The sequence below is a fragment of the Ranitomeya imitator genome, chromosome 1, assembly GCF_032444005.1.
Source record: "Ranitomeya imitator isolate aRanImi1 chromosome 1, aRanImi1.pri, whole genome shotgun sequence".
Lineage (NCBI taxonomy): Eukaryota > Metazoa > Chordata > Amphibia > Anura > Dendrobatidae > Ranitomeya > Ranitomeya imitator.
In genome coordinates this window covers 330,313,036-330,326,181 of record NC_091282.1, presented here as the reverse complement: position 1 = coordinate 330,326,181, position 13,146 = coordinate 330,313,036, and the positions used below count along the sequence as shown (strand labels likewise).

General features: G+C 41.8%; 1 protein-coding gene across 2 annotated transcripts in view; it reads left to right on the top strand.

The window, feature by feature from the left end:
* The window catches only part of GRK3 (G protein-coupled receptor kinase 3), a 402,808-nt gene that overhangs the window by 356,799 nt on the left and 32,863 nt on the right, over positions 1–13,146 (top strand). For both annotated transcript variants that reach the window (XM_069759125.1, XM_069759117.1), the window contains exon 12: positions 9,638–9,732. In XM_069759125.1, coding sequence (XP_069615226.1) covers positions 9,638–9,732 — 95 coding nt within the window. The remainder of the gene's footprint in view (positions 1–9,637; positions 9,733–13,146) is intronic.

The following is a 13,146-nucleotide window of genomic DNA, read 5'->3' as shown; positions in this document are numbered from 1 at the left end:
TTTCTTTTTTTAATGCAGCAAAATGGGACTGACCCTTCTATGAACTTAAAACAAGGGCTGTTACTTTAAAGCGAACTTGTCTGCAGAATTTTACTATGTAAACTACAGACATTGTCATGTTGCTGCTGTTTCACCGATTAAAATTATACCTGGGGTGAAAAAATCTGTCTTGTGGTTTTTGTGTGATCAGTGTTAGAAGTTTTCAGTTAATGATATGCCCATGCTCCGGAGCGGAACTGTAGGCAGAGTCTTATTTTCCTGCTGTAGGCCAGAGAAATCAAAGAAAGACCTGCCCACAGACCTCCCCGAAGCACAACCAGTCTGTCTCTCTCGCTCTCTATGATGAGGAACATGTTTGTGCTTTGGGGCAGCCTGTGGGCAGGTCTTTCCTTGGTTTCTCTGGCTTAGAGCAGGAGGTTAAGACTCTGCCTACAGTCCCACCCCAGGGAACGGGCATCTCATTAATTGAGAACTTCTAACACTGATTACATAAGAACCACAAGACAGATTTCTTCACCCCAGGTATCATTTTAATCAGTGTAACAGTGACAACATGACAGTGTCTGTAGTTAACTTAGCAAAATCCTGCTGACACATTCGCTTTAACGGTACAGCTTATATTTGGGCAGTTTTTGGTGTTGGAGTGTTTATATTTAATTTCAATTAAAAAAAATCAAATAAATTGCACCAAAAGTGATATGTAAATTCAGCTCTAGCAAAGTATGTGAAATTCCCTTTTGCTCTGAATATTTATTATTAGAACATTTCTATTGTGATGAATAGATTGAATCATAATTGGATGATTTGGATATTTTTTTAATGTTTCCAATAAATGGAAGACTTATTTTTCTATTGATGTTAATACACTTCTTTGTAATATAGTTGCCCTATGGGTGCACTTAGCAGCTGCTGGTTTGTAGCAGAGTCTTAGATGGCATCCGAGCAAATTCTGTATTGGAATACTAATGTATTTGTCTTCCACCTTGTAATCAAGATGTTTTTTTCACCTTTCTCCTCAATATCTATTTGTTCAGATCAGCCACTGGTCATTAAATAAGACCACAAGAAACTAGCAAATACAAAGATCCATTCAGTTTCCATTTGCTGTTAGGATAACAAGCACATTATTTCGTCTAGCTGTGTCCTGTTCTCTCTGGTCCTCTAAGCTCACCAGCTGTGTGGTATAGGTTTATGTTGCAGTTGTAGAAATCTGCCCAAACTCCTTAAAATCAAACTTCTGTTTATAATGCCAGTGTGAAAGCCAGATATCCCTCAGGGCATTCCACTGGAGAAGTCCCAGGCCTGTCAACTGTTCCAGTGAAACTGTATGCTTTGAAAGTCCGTCATCCTATGTGTGTCCCCCATTCAGTTCCGTATCTGTTATTTTCAAGACAGTAAGCTCTTGTCAGATATTATTAGCTTATGTTCACAAGTTCAGAATCTGATTCTAGATTCCACATTCAAGGAAAATGACTTGGGTTTTTAATAGTGATCTTGTGAACTATAAAGGGAATCTGTCAGAATGATCTCTTTTCTCAAACTTTATATAAACATGTAGCTCTTTCAATAACAAATCCAGCAATACACATGGCCAGTCCGTTCCTCCGTTACTGAGAAATCCACGTTTGCATTGATATGCTAACGAGGCATTTGTCACTCCACCTCTATTCACGAACTCCTGACTGGGATCTTCTGTGCTGTGACTTTATTATTATTATTATTATTATTATAGTTCCATTTATTCCATGGCGCTTTACATGTGAGGAGGGGTATACGTAATAAAAAACAATTACAATAATCTTAAGCAATACAAGTCACGACTGGTACAGGAGGAGAGAGGGCCCTGCCCGCGAGGGCTCACAATCTACAAGGGATGGGTGAGGATATAGTAGGTGAGGGTAGAACTGGTCGTGCAGCAGTTTGGTGGATCGGTGGTTACTGCAGGTTGTTGTAGGCTTGTCGGAAGAGGTAGGTCTTCAGGTTCTTTTTGAAGGTTTCGATGGTAGGCGAGAGTCTGATATGTTGTGGTAGAGCGTTCCAGGGTAGGGGTGATGCGCAAGAGAAATTTTGTATGCGATTGTGGGAAGAGGAGATAAGGGAGTAGGGAAGGAGATCTTGTGAAGATCGGAGGTTGCGTGCAGGTAAGTACTGGGAGACGAGGTCACTGATGTATGGAGGAGACAGGTTGTGGATGGCATTGTATGCCATGGTTAGGGTTTTGTCCTGGAGTCTCTGGGAAATGGGGAGCCACTGAAGGGATTGACAGAGGGGAGAGGTCGGGGAATAGCGGGGGGATGGGTGGATTAGTCTGGCAGCAGAGTTTAGAATAGATTGGAGGGGTGCAAGAGTGTTCGAGGGGATGCCACAGAGCAGGAGGTTGCAGTAGTCAAGACGGGAGATGATGAGGGCATGGACTAGGGTTTTTGCAGATTCTTGGTTTAGGAATGTACGGATCTGTGAAATTTTTTCTCAGTTGAAGTCGGCAGGAAGTGGAAAGGGCTTGGATATGTGGTTTGAAGGAGAGACGAGTGTCAAGGATTACCCTGAGGAAGCGAGCTTGTGGGACTGGGGAGAGTGGACAGCCGTTTACTGTAATGGATAGGTCCATTGGGGGAGTCGCGTGAGATGGGGGAAAGGTGGTGAATTCTGTTTTGTCCATGTTAAGTTTTAGAAATCTAGCCGAGAAGAGGGATGAAATAGCAGACAGACATTGAGGGATTCTGGTTAGTGGGGGGTGGTATCTGGTCCAGAGATGTAGGTTTGTGTGTCATCAACATGGAAGTGATACTGAAAGCTGTGAGATTCTATGTGCTGTCCCAGGCCAAAGGTGTAAATGGAGAAGAGCAGGGGCCCTTGGACTGAACCTTGTGGGGCTCCGACACATAGGGGGCGAGTTGAGGAGGTGGTGTGCGAGTGGGAGACACTGAATGTCCGGTCAGTGAGGTAAGACAGGATCCAGGATAGAGCAAAGTTTGTGATGCCAAGGGTTGAGAGGGTCTGTAATAATAGGGAATGTTCCACTGTGTCAAAAGCAGATGAAAGGTCCAGGAGGAGGAGGACAGAGTAGTGTTGCTTGGCCTTGGTGGTTAATAGGTTATTGGTGACCTTAGTTAGGGCAGTGTCAGTGGAGTTGTGTGACCGGAAGCCAGATTGTAAGCAGTCGAAGCGAGAGCAAAAAAAGAAGTGGGAGGACAGTTCAAGATGGACATGTTGTTCCAGTAGATTTGAGGCATAGGGGAGAAGTGATATAGGGCAATAGCTAGATACAGAGGATGGGTCAAGAGAGGGCTTTTTGAGGATAGGTGTGATTGAGGCATGTTTAAAACTTAAGGGGAAAACACCAGTTGTTAGTGATTGGTTAAAGAGATGGGTTAGGATTTGGATGAAGACTGTGGTGAGATTAATGATGTGAAAGTGCACGCGTTAACTGACAATGATTTACATGATAACCATGTAACCATCACCGATAATGATGATGTGTCTACAGGTGCATGAGTGCTCAGCCATGTCACTCTGCGGGGTGTGATGGCTGAGGATCCCCTAACAGGAGCAGATGATGGTGCTAAGGGAAATGGGGAGATGCATGGGAGCTGTGAGGAAGGTGATGCCGTGCAACTGACCAGTGCCACAGAGAAAGGTAACTGCCCCATATATAGCACTGCTCCTGAGGAAATGGGGTTGGATGGGGAGGTAGAGCCCATAGCAGCGCTGGCTGATGGGTCTGTGAAAATCATGCAAATGTGCAGTCAGTCAAGCAGGAGGATGCAGCACTGGGCAGGGGATAGAGTTGAAGTGACAGAGGTTTCAGATTTACAATAATCCTTCAGCCTAATTTGCTTGAGTTCACATGCTTATTTCTCAGTAACGAAGTTCAATACGCTACTAGGAGAACTCTGTGATATACACGTAATTTTATGAGATCCCCAACTTAAAAGATATCTTCACCTCTCATGGCCCTGGCGTCTTATTTTATGTTGGGACATTACCTTCATATAAATACCAAATATGACCTGGTTTGCACCATTTATCAGACTGATATTAAGTTGAAGGGTTTCTAGTGGCCCCAATGACTGTGCCACATCCATTCCTTCGCTACGACTCCAAAAATCTATATCCCATAAATATCAGATTAATACGAACCACAATAATCCTATCAGGACCCCAGAGACGGAGTGTCTAAGGAAGTTGTTTTGATGAGAACAAAAGTTACCTCTGTGTAAACAGATCTCATTTTGATATCTGGTTCCCAGAAAAGATTTTTCCTGTTTAATTACCTGGACACTGCAGGGAGTTACTGCTTCAAAAGGAGCTTGAAGCTTGCGCTTCCTATGTTTTAATTAGTTTTTCTCACTACTTCCTGTGTTTAATGTGAGGTGCTGCTTCCAACAGCAGTTTGAATTGTAAGCTCCTCTCCCTTCCCTGGAGATGTCTTATGACTTTCAATTTTCTCTATGACAGAGAGTTAACACTTTTTAGTCTTCAATACTTGGGAGATCTTCACAGCAAATTAAGAAACAAAATTCCTTTAATACCGTTCACATTTCTTTCACTGGAGGTGCAATACAGGTTCCAGGTGACTTGTATTTCACAAATCTATATGGCCTAGTAAGATAGTTCTGGACTGTCACACTCGCTTATCGAGACAGCTACAAATAATTCAATTTTAATCTAAAAAAATAAAAAAAATCCTTAAAATGAAATTCACACAATTGTCCCATAGATGTTCCACACTGAAAATGTTGACAAATTACAGTGCAATGCCAGTGGATGGAGTTTTACAAATGAAATAATCTGTGCTGAAAATGCTCGGCAACGTTCACAGGTAGTGCTTGTGAATTGTGCCGCAGATTGGCTGGGAATGTCCAAAAGATTTGCACTGAATTCTGAACCTCTTTAGGTTTTGATCTAAGGAATCCTTATTCGACATCTGTAACATAAAGACTAAAGCATTGGTAAGACTTGCCTCTCGTCACTCGCTGCATACTGCTTTATAATAATCGGGTTTTACCCTGTAGTCTAATTTTGAGAAATGTAGTAATTGCTGCAATGGTGGTTCTGCAGGTAAATTTACATCTTAAAAGTTAATTAATGTCCCGTTTGATTTACTCGCCCGGACTGCTGCAGGGCTTTTGTTTGCATGAGCACGTCTGCTAAACGTCTCTTTATAAACCAGAGCGGTGGTGTCATATTATGGCTGTACATAGCACTTATATACCAAACAAAGGCATTAAATAATCTTACAGCTCTCCATGTCCTGGCATTCTCCTGCGTTTACCCTCAGTACAAGGCAAGTTGTCTTTCCTTACATACATATCAGACATCGCAGAGAATAAGTGAGGAGCACATCTGCTACGCTATATATCTTACTAAAGGTTTAAAGATTTTTTTTTCTTTAAATCTCCTTTGAATTTCCAATTTTGAGGTGTTCTTTACTGTCAAGGCGGTGTACGTTTTATTGGGCTAGTTTTTAGATATTTGTAGGAGTCTAGGTGATAACCAATACAGTATGTCTGCCTTTAAAGCTACCATACCGATTGCCACACAGATTTTCTGGACATATAAATCAGTCCAATTATGCTACAATAGATTTGCAATGTGTTAAGGAATCAAAAATGTTGGATTACTTTTTAGTGAGCACTAAATCGTAGATACAATTAAACATAGTATAAACTGGCACCAACATATGTATAACCACCAAGTATTAGGGGTTATCTCGGTACAATGTTCAAATACATCAGGGGACACTACAGAGACATTTCTAATGATAATTTTACACTTAGGCCTGTGACGGTGACAAGGGGGCATCCTCTACGTCTGGAGGAAAGAAGGTTTAAGCATAACAAACGCGGATTCTTTACTGTAAGAGCAGGGAGACTATGGAACTCTCTGCCGTATGATGTTGTAATGGTTGATGCATTACAAAAGATCAAGCAAGTCCTAGATGCCTTTCCTGATAAATATAATATTACATGTTATGAGCACTAGGTTCTGTAACGGGACGTTAATCCAGGATCTAATCTGATTGCCTAATGTGGAGTCAGGAAGAAATGTTTCCTCTAATATGGGGCTGCATCATGGGGTTTTTGACTTCCTCTGGATGAACATATTAGGCTGAACTTAATGGACTTAAGTCTAATGTAATCCTTACAAACTATGAAACCATAACTACATATAGCAATATCCTTAAGATGTATGTAACCTAAAGACTGTAGAGAAGGTAGCAGTTCAGTTGTGACTTATCTAAATAGAATGCGGGCAAATATAACATTTACATCATGTGTAGGGCAGACCTCACAGGTCAAAAATGTACAGATCCTACTTGTAGTAGTTGTCAAACATTTTAGTATTCTGACTGACGAGGACAAATATACAGCATTCTTTTTAATATAGGATATTATGTATCTAATAGAGATGAATAAATCTTTTGAAATTCGCAGTGTCTGCAAATTTTTACTAAAAGTTTGATCTGCGGTGAATCGATTTGTCATGAATTGCAAATACTCAAATTGCTTTCAGATGATGCGTGTAACACTCCAAGGTCTCCTAGACCTGCATTTCACCCCTTTAAAGGTTGTTAATGCAAACATAGCCTTATCCATATATGTGGCAGTCACTGTGATATTATCATCGTGACTGTTCTTCACTCCAGTGCCGTCACACTCGATTGAATTTTGGTCACTGATTTATGGCTTTTTCTATCTATATAGCTAAGATGTGACATCTGAGTATAGTTTCACACTAAAATGGCTACTACATTCCCTGCCTATATTTTTACATAGGGTATGATGACACCTTCAGATAGATTGTGCTATACCATGTGGTGTGATGGCTGCAGGGAATTATGGGAAAGCCCAATTTGCCGCTCCCAAAGTCATGGGAGCCTTCACTGGCTGAAGCAATCTTTGTACAATGGTAGCAGACATTTCTGGCAATTTGCATGAATCAACTAGCAAATTATTCAAATTTACTGCTTTCAGCGAATTCCCAAAATTTCGACATAAATTCGATTTGCATTGAATTGATTCACTAATATCTAACTTATAAGATAAAAGTGGTTTGTCAGTGTTCAGGAAATAATTTAATAGTCCATCATAAAATACTACCTCACTAGACTGTTTGAATGTCGGAAAGTCCAAGGTAACAGAGATGAAAATAATCATATTAGTATAATTATTAGTGATGAGCGGGTGTGCTCGGATCAGGTGTTATCCGAGCATGCTTGTGTGCTATCCCGACTGTCTTCGGCATGCTCGAACAATATGTTCCAGTCCCCGCTGCTGCATGTCTCACGGCTGTTAGACTGCCGCAACACATGCATGGATTCCCTGTTTTTTTGTCAATCCCTGCATGTGGTGCAGCTGTCTAACAGCAACGAGACCTGCCGCTGCGGGGACTCGAGCACGACGAAGACACTCGGTTAACACCCAAGCCTGCTCGGATAATACCTTGTGAGCATGCTCGTTCAGCACTAATAATTATCAATACATGAGGTTTGCTATGCTAAGACATGAGCTTGAAAAAGGAAGGCCAGATATCGGCAAAAGGTTGCCTTTTTTAAAATGTAAATACTAAATGTAGAATTATATTGGAATCTTCAGCGCTTTGGACTTCTTTAAAGGGAGTCTGTCAGCACAAAATGACTGTTCAAACTAAGCACAGACACTCTGTGCCCTATGGCATGGCAGAGTTGTTCTTCCCACCTACTTTTTTTCAATCTCTCTCTGCTCTTCCTTTTTCCTTGATTGACAGCGCTGGTTTCCAGAACTCCGAGAAGGGCGAAGACCAATGGAAAACTGATAGGTGGGAAGGTCCGTTAGCGTCTGTGCTTGGTTTGAACAGTGTCCCTGTAATTTGTGGTAAAGGATCGCACTATAAAAAAAAACTTAGAGGACAGCAAATAGAATACAATAGACTATCCTAAATTTCTCACTGCTCTCAAATTTAAAGAAATCTGTATCTATCATTCGTGAGCTGGGGAAAACATCCAAAGAGGCTACTACTTGAATTCTACATATTAATGAAAGCCTCTATTTTGAATTCAGAAGTCAGACTCTAAAAGATAATTTTCATGATACTTACCAGACTGGAATATATGTAATTCAGGAAGCCTGCAACACACACAGTCATTATGGCCAATGTTGTCTTGTGTGGCCTTAAGGGAAAGGACTGACATTAATGTTCTCCTCCAAGCATCACTAAACTATGTGACCTCCCCTTAACGCAAAGTTTATTCCTTCTGAAGTTGTTCTGAGCCAAGTAAGAAAGGGACGCATAAATAACCTCCTTATTGGAGCCATGTCTAAACCTAGTACTGTGGGTCTAATGCTGGGAGCGCACGTAACACTCATCATCTGGGTCACGCTTCTCTCTCAGAATTAGGTGACTTGTGGAGCGAAAAAGACTAATTTTAGAATATTAAAGCAAAACCATTTTATTCGGCTGGCTCCCTTCCTTGCTTCATTACATCACAGGCTCGTGGTCAGAAAGAGGAAAAAACCTTCTTTAGGAGTGAACCTTTGCTGCTGGGAAAGCTTTCAATCCTTGTGGCAGGAGGAAAATATTCACACTTTACTAGGATTCCTCTACTGCAGCTCCAACGTACAGGTCTTCAATAACCAATGTGTTTGTCCAGGGAAGATAGACTAAAAAGGTGACATTCATTTCCAAATATCTCTTTCCCTATAAAGTGAAACCTTCAAAAAATCTTACCAGATGTAAAAAGTTGATTTGAGAGTCCTCAGTGGTTGATACCTTTTAATGGCTAACTGAAATGCTGGTAACAAATTGGTAGCTTTCCAGACTACTCAGGTCTCATCATCAGGCCTGGAACAGACCGGAGTAGTCTTGAAAGCTTTCAATTTAGCACCTTTTCAGTTAACCAATAAAAGGCTTTTTTTTCCTGGTGAAACATCTGTTCCATGATGTGCTATGTGTACTGGCTATCTTCTTTGATATTACTCTAATAGAGCAAAGAGGTTTCGTGTGTGTTATTGGAGCTGTAGGAGCGTTGCAATAAAACCCTGCTGGGCTTTCGGGAACGGTTTATATTTTTTTTTGTGCCCTGCAGATCCAGATTATGGTGGTCTCATTACAGGCAGTATGTCGTGGTGTCTACATTCTGCAGGATGTGACCTCTGCTTGCATATAATCTTTAGCATGGTCAGAACAGGGATATTTCCATATTGCATTTATGATACTGTTGTGAGTGATGACGCGCCAGTGGGAACCAAGCACCCCCACGCCTTCTGGATTCATGGGTTTCTGGTTTGCCCATTGAAATCCTTCAACTATGCTCAGACATTTATGGCATAACTCAACTCTGGGCGAAATGCATCTATGGCAGGGATCAGCAACCTTTGCCGTCCCAGCTGTTGTGCAACCAAAGCTCCAAGCATTCCCAGACAGCCGCATATTGGGAGATATATTGAACAACAGCTGGAGTGCAGCAGGTTGCTGATTCCTGGTTTATGGGGTCAAAAAACCTCTTTCATAGTTGACGCTATAGTGGAATGTTCTGTATATCGTACTAGGATAGTTCAGGAATTCACCATATACACCAGGTGTTTATAAACCATTTGTGTGGGTCTACATGATTATCCTGAATTATTCTAATAACTTCTATCACCTCTGCTTGCAGCCAGCAAATATTCTATTAGATGAACATGGGCATGTGAGGATATCAGATTTGGGTCTCGCTTGTGATTTTTCCAAGAAAAAGCCGCATGCTAGTGTGTAAGTACTGTACATTTATAATTAATGTTGGCATTCATAAGACACTTAATTTAATGTCATTATATGTAAATCTGTATATATAGTGGTATTGTAGTATTATATGTTTTTGAATTTGTTTCTATGTAAGACTCAGTTCGTCCTGTATGTACAATTCTACTGGATTTACAATCTGTTTATATTTGCTCTTCAATAAATTTAATTACTATTCTTCTCTTATTTTTACTTTTAAATAATGACAAAAAAAGAAGCCGTCTTCTACCATAAAGCAGTGTCATTCTTTAAAGGAGTTGTATGGCCTTAGAGTGACTGCAGACTAGTAGCCTATGTGACGCACTGTGAATTCTCCGGTGCCAGGAGTGTGTGGTCATGTGACCCTAATCATGCGATTTGCATACATCCAGCCACATTCTGACTAGACTTGCCCAACCTCGCTCAATACACTTTCACTGAGTGAAACCATGCACACCTAGTCTTCATGGGACTTCAAATATGTAAATCGCATACTTGTAGTCACGTGCCCACCGCTCCTGGCGCCACCACTGGAGGATCTTAGCAGTGCTCGCGATGTGAGGATTCACAAGTCTGCAGTCACACACAGTGACAACAATTTCCATGAATGAAGATGAATGCAGAGTAAAACAAATGCATAGGCAAGATCATCAAGGCAGCTAATTATCCTCCGAAACCATGAGTATGTGTTAGAAATGCTCCCTAATTAGGACCAGATAGAAGCATTGAAATGTAGCCCTGGAATCTGATTTCTACAGAGGCAGGCCCTACAACAATCACTGCTGCCTCTAATAGCACTAATAATTATGAGTCATCAGATGTGACGCATAGTGGCAGTGTAAACCTGAACAATGGCTGAGCGCTTACACTGCTGTTGGCTTTTAGGTTCCTCCTTGCTGCCGTTCTCAGATTACCAATTGCTGCTATAATTGATACTCTATCAATAACATTGCCATTGGAAATGAAAGGATAACACCAAGGGTTTTTTTTTTCAAAAAGCTATGTAATCACAGCAGACTCCATCGGCATGTTATTGTAGGAAAATCCGGAATGTAATACCTATTACACAGTGAGAGGGGAAATTGGAATGAGATTGTATATTGTAAGTAGGGATGGGAAGACCCGTGGATGTTGGTCCATCAAATTTGGCTGGACTTTGTAAAAAAAAAAAAAAAAAAAATTCAATTTGGATGCCAGAATGGTACCTGAACCCCATGGGGGGCCCGAACATCCGGAGGTTCCCACGTTGTCCTCTGTGTGACAGCGTGGGAAACCCTTTCTCTGATTGGTGGTAACCTTACTGAAGTGATCGCGGACCGATGCGGTTTCCCACGCTGTCACACTGAGAATAGCGTGGGAGCGAGCGGCTGTGACCAGCGGTAAAAAGGTTACCCCTTGTCAGGCGTCAGCTGATGACTACTATTGTCATCAGCATCGCCTGCTCTCACTGATAGCAGCAAGAGCAAGTGGCGCTGATGAGAGGATTTACCAGCCGACGCCTGTGCTTAGTGGTAGCTTTAGGGTTCGCTCACATCTGCATTTAAAATCAGCCAGTGCAATGTTTTTCCTCACCTGTAATTAGGGTGAGCAAAAAATTGCAGCATGCTGCGTATTACGGCGTAAAATGGCCGAGACTCACCAATGCAAGTCAATGAGTGCCAAAGAAAAATCACATGGCATACGGACCATGCAATGCCTCTCCATTACTAAACCCTGGTCTTGATATCAATGGACATTACCGAGCTGACATTAACCCCAAAACCATTATTCCGCTTGCCAAAATTGGCACATCAAATGAATGCACCTTTTCTGGGGCAGCTGTGGGCTGCTATTTTTACGCTGTGGAGGGACAAATATCCATGGACCTTCCCAGCCTGAGAATAACAGTCCCCAGCTGTCTGCCAATCACTAATTATAAGTCGGTAATGGAAAACGTTTGGAGAATTTAATTTTTATTTGTATGTTGAATATATTGTATCTTATACGTGTTCAGCTTTCTGATACTAAACGTTAAAGGAACCTGTCACCCCCCAGGCGTTAACTAAAAGAGCCACCGTGTGCAGCACTACTGCTCCATTCTGTAAAGGTGGCTCTTTTAGTTGGGGTCCCTTTCAACGCTGCAATATCCGTTTTTATAATTTGTCCCTCATACCTGTAGTTTGTCCGGGGGGCATGTCTTTATCCCCCCAGACCCAAACGCCTCCCAGCAATCACTCAGTACTCTGCGTGCCGGGGGCTGCCTCCACTTCCTTCATTTACGTCCCCGGCGCCGTAAGTTTTTTTTCGCGCGTGCGCAGTTTGCACTGCCCTTCGACTTCCAGCACATGATGGGAATTTACAGCGCAGGCGCCGGGGATGTAAATGAAGGAAGTGGAGGCAGCCCCTGGCGCGCGGAGTATTGAGTGATGGCTGGGAGGCGTTTGTGTCCGGGGGAAAAGACATGCCCCCCGAACAAACTACAGGTATGAGGGACAAATTATAAAAACGGATATTGCAGCGTTGAAAGGGACCCCAACTAAAAGAGCCACCTTGACAGAATGCAGCATTAGTGCTGCACAAGGTGGCTCTTTTAGTTAAAACCGCCTGAGGGGGGTGACAGGTTCCCTTTAAATGAAAAAAAAAATCTCAAAGTGGACTTTTTCGGCTGGTTTGGTACTGTACTTTTCAGTTCCTAGCCTCATTCAAAGACTGCACTGTTTAACTATCCATAGACATGAACTGAGACATGTATATTAATATATTAATGGATGAACCCACTCTCTTTCTTTCTGCTTGAGTACTGCTTACCCCCAAATTGTATCACCATATTAGCTGACATCTGTTAAAGATTATCAGTATTCCTTAATCCGGAAATCACAGTAAATAGGTCCACTGGGATTACAGCGATAAAGCCGAATTAACAGCACAAGATGTGTAACAGACACTAGGAAATTAGAGCACATCAGGACCTGGCAGCTGGTCCCTGGCAGAACAATGGAGTTACATGAAATCTGCATACATATAGTCTATGAATGTTTCAGATTGTAGAACCTTTCCTATTAAATTAATCTTTTCTATTGTAATGTTGGCTCAATATACTCAAGGGGCGATATTGTGATTTATAAACCAGAATTTTTTTTTTTCAAAGTACACTGGAAGCGCATTGTGAGTGATCCCTGATTTGGATCATATTTGTTCCCATGGAAGAGCAGAAACCATTGTGGTGATCTAGATGCTATCAGGACTAACTTCTCTTTTATTCTAAACTAGATGGTAGCCAGATTCGAACTCATCGGGTATTCTAGAATATGTATGTAGTTTATTTATGAAGATTTTAGAATAATACATTGAATACATAGGATTTGGCCAGCCGCGACTAATTAGCAAAGCGTGGTTCAACTCCCGCGCCAATTCGCGGCCGGACTG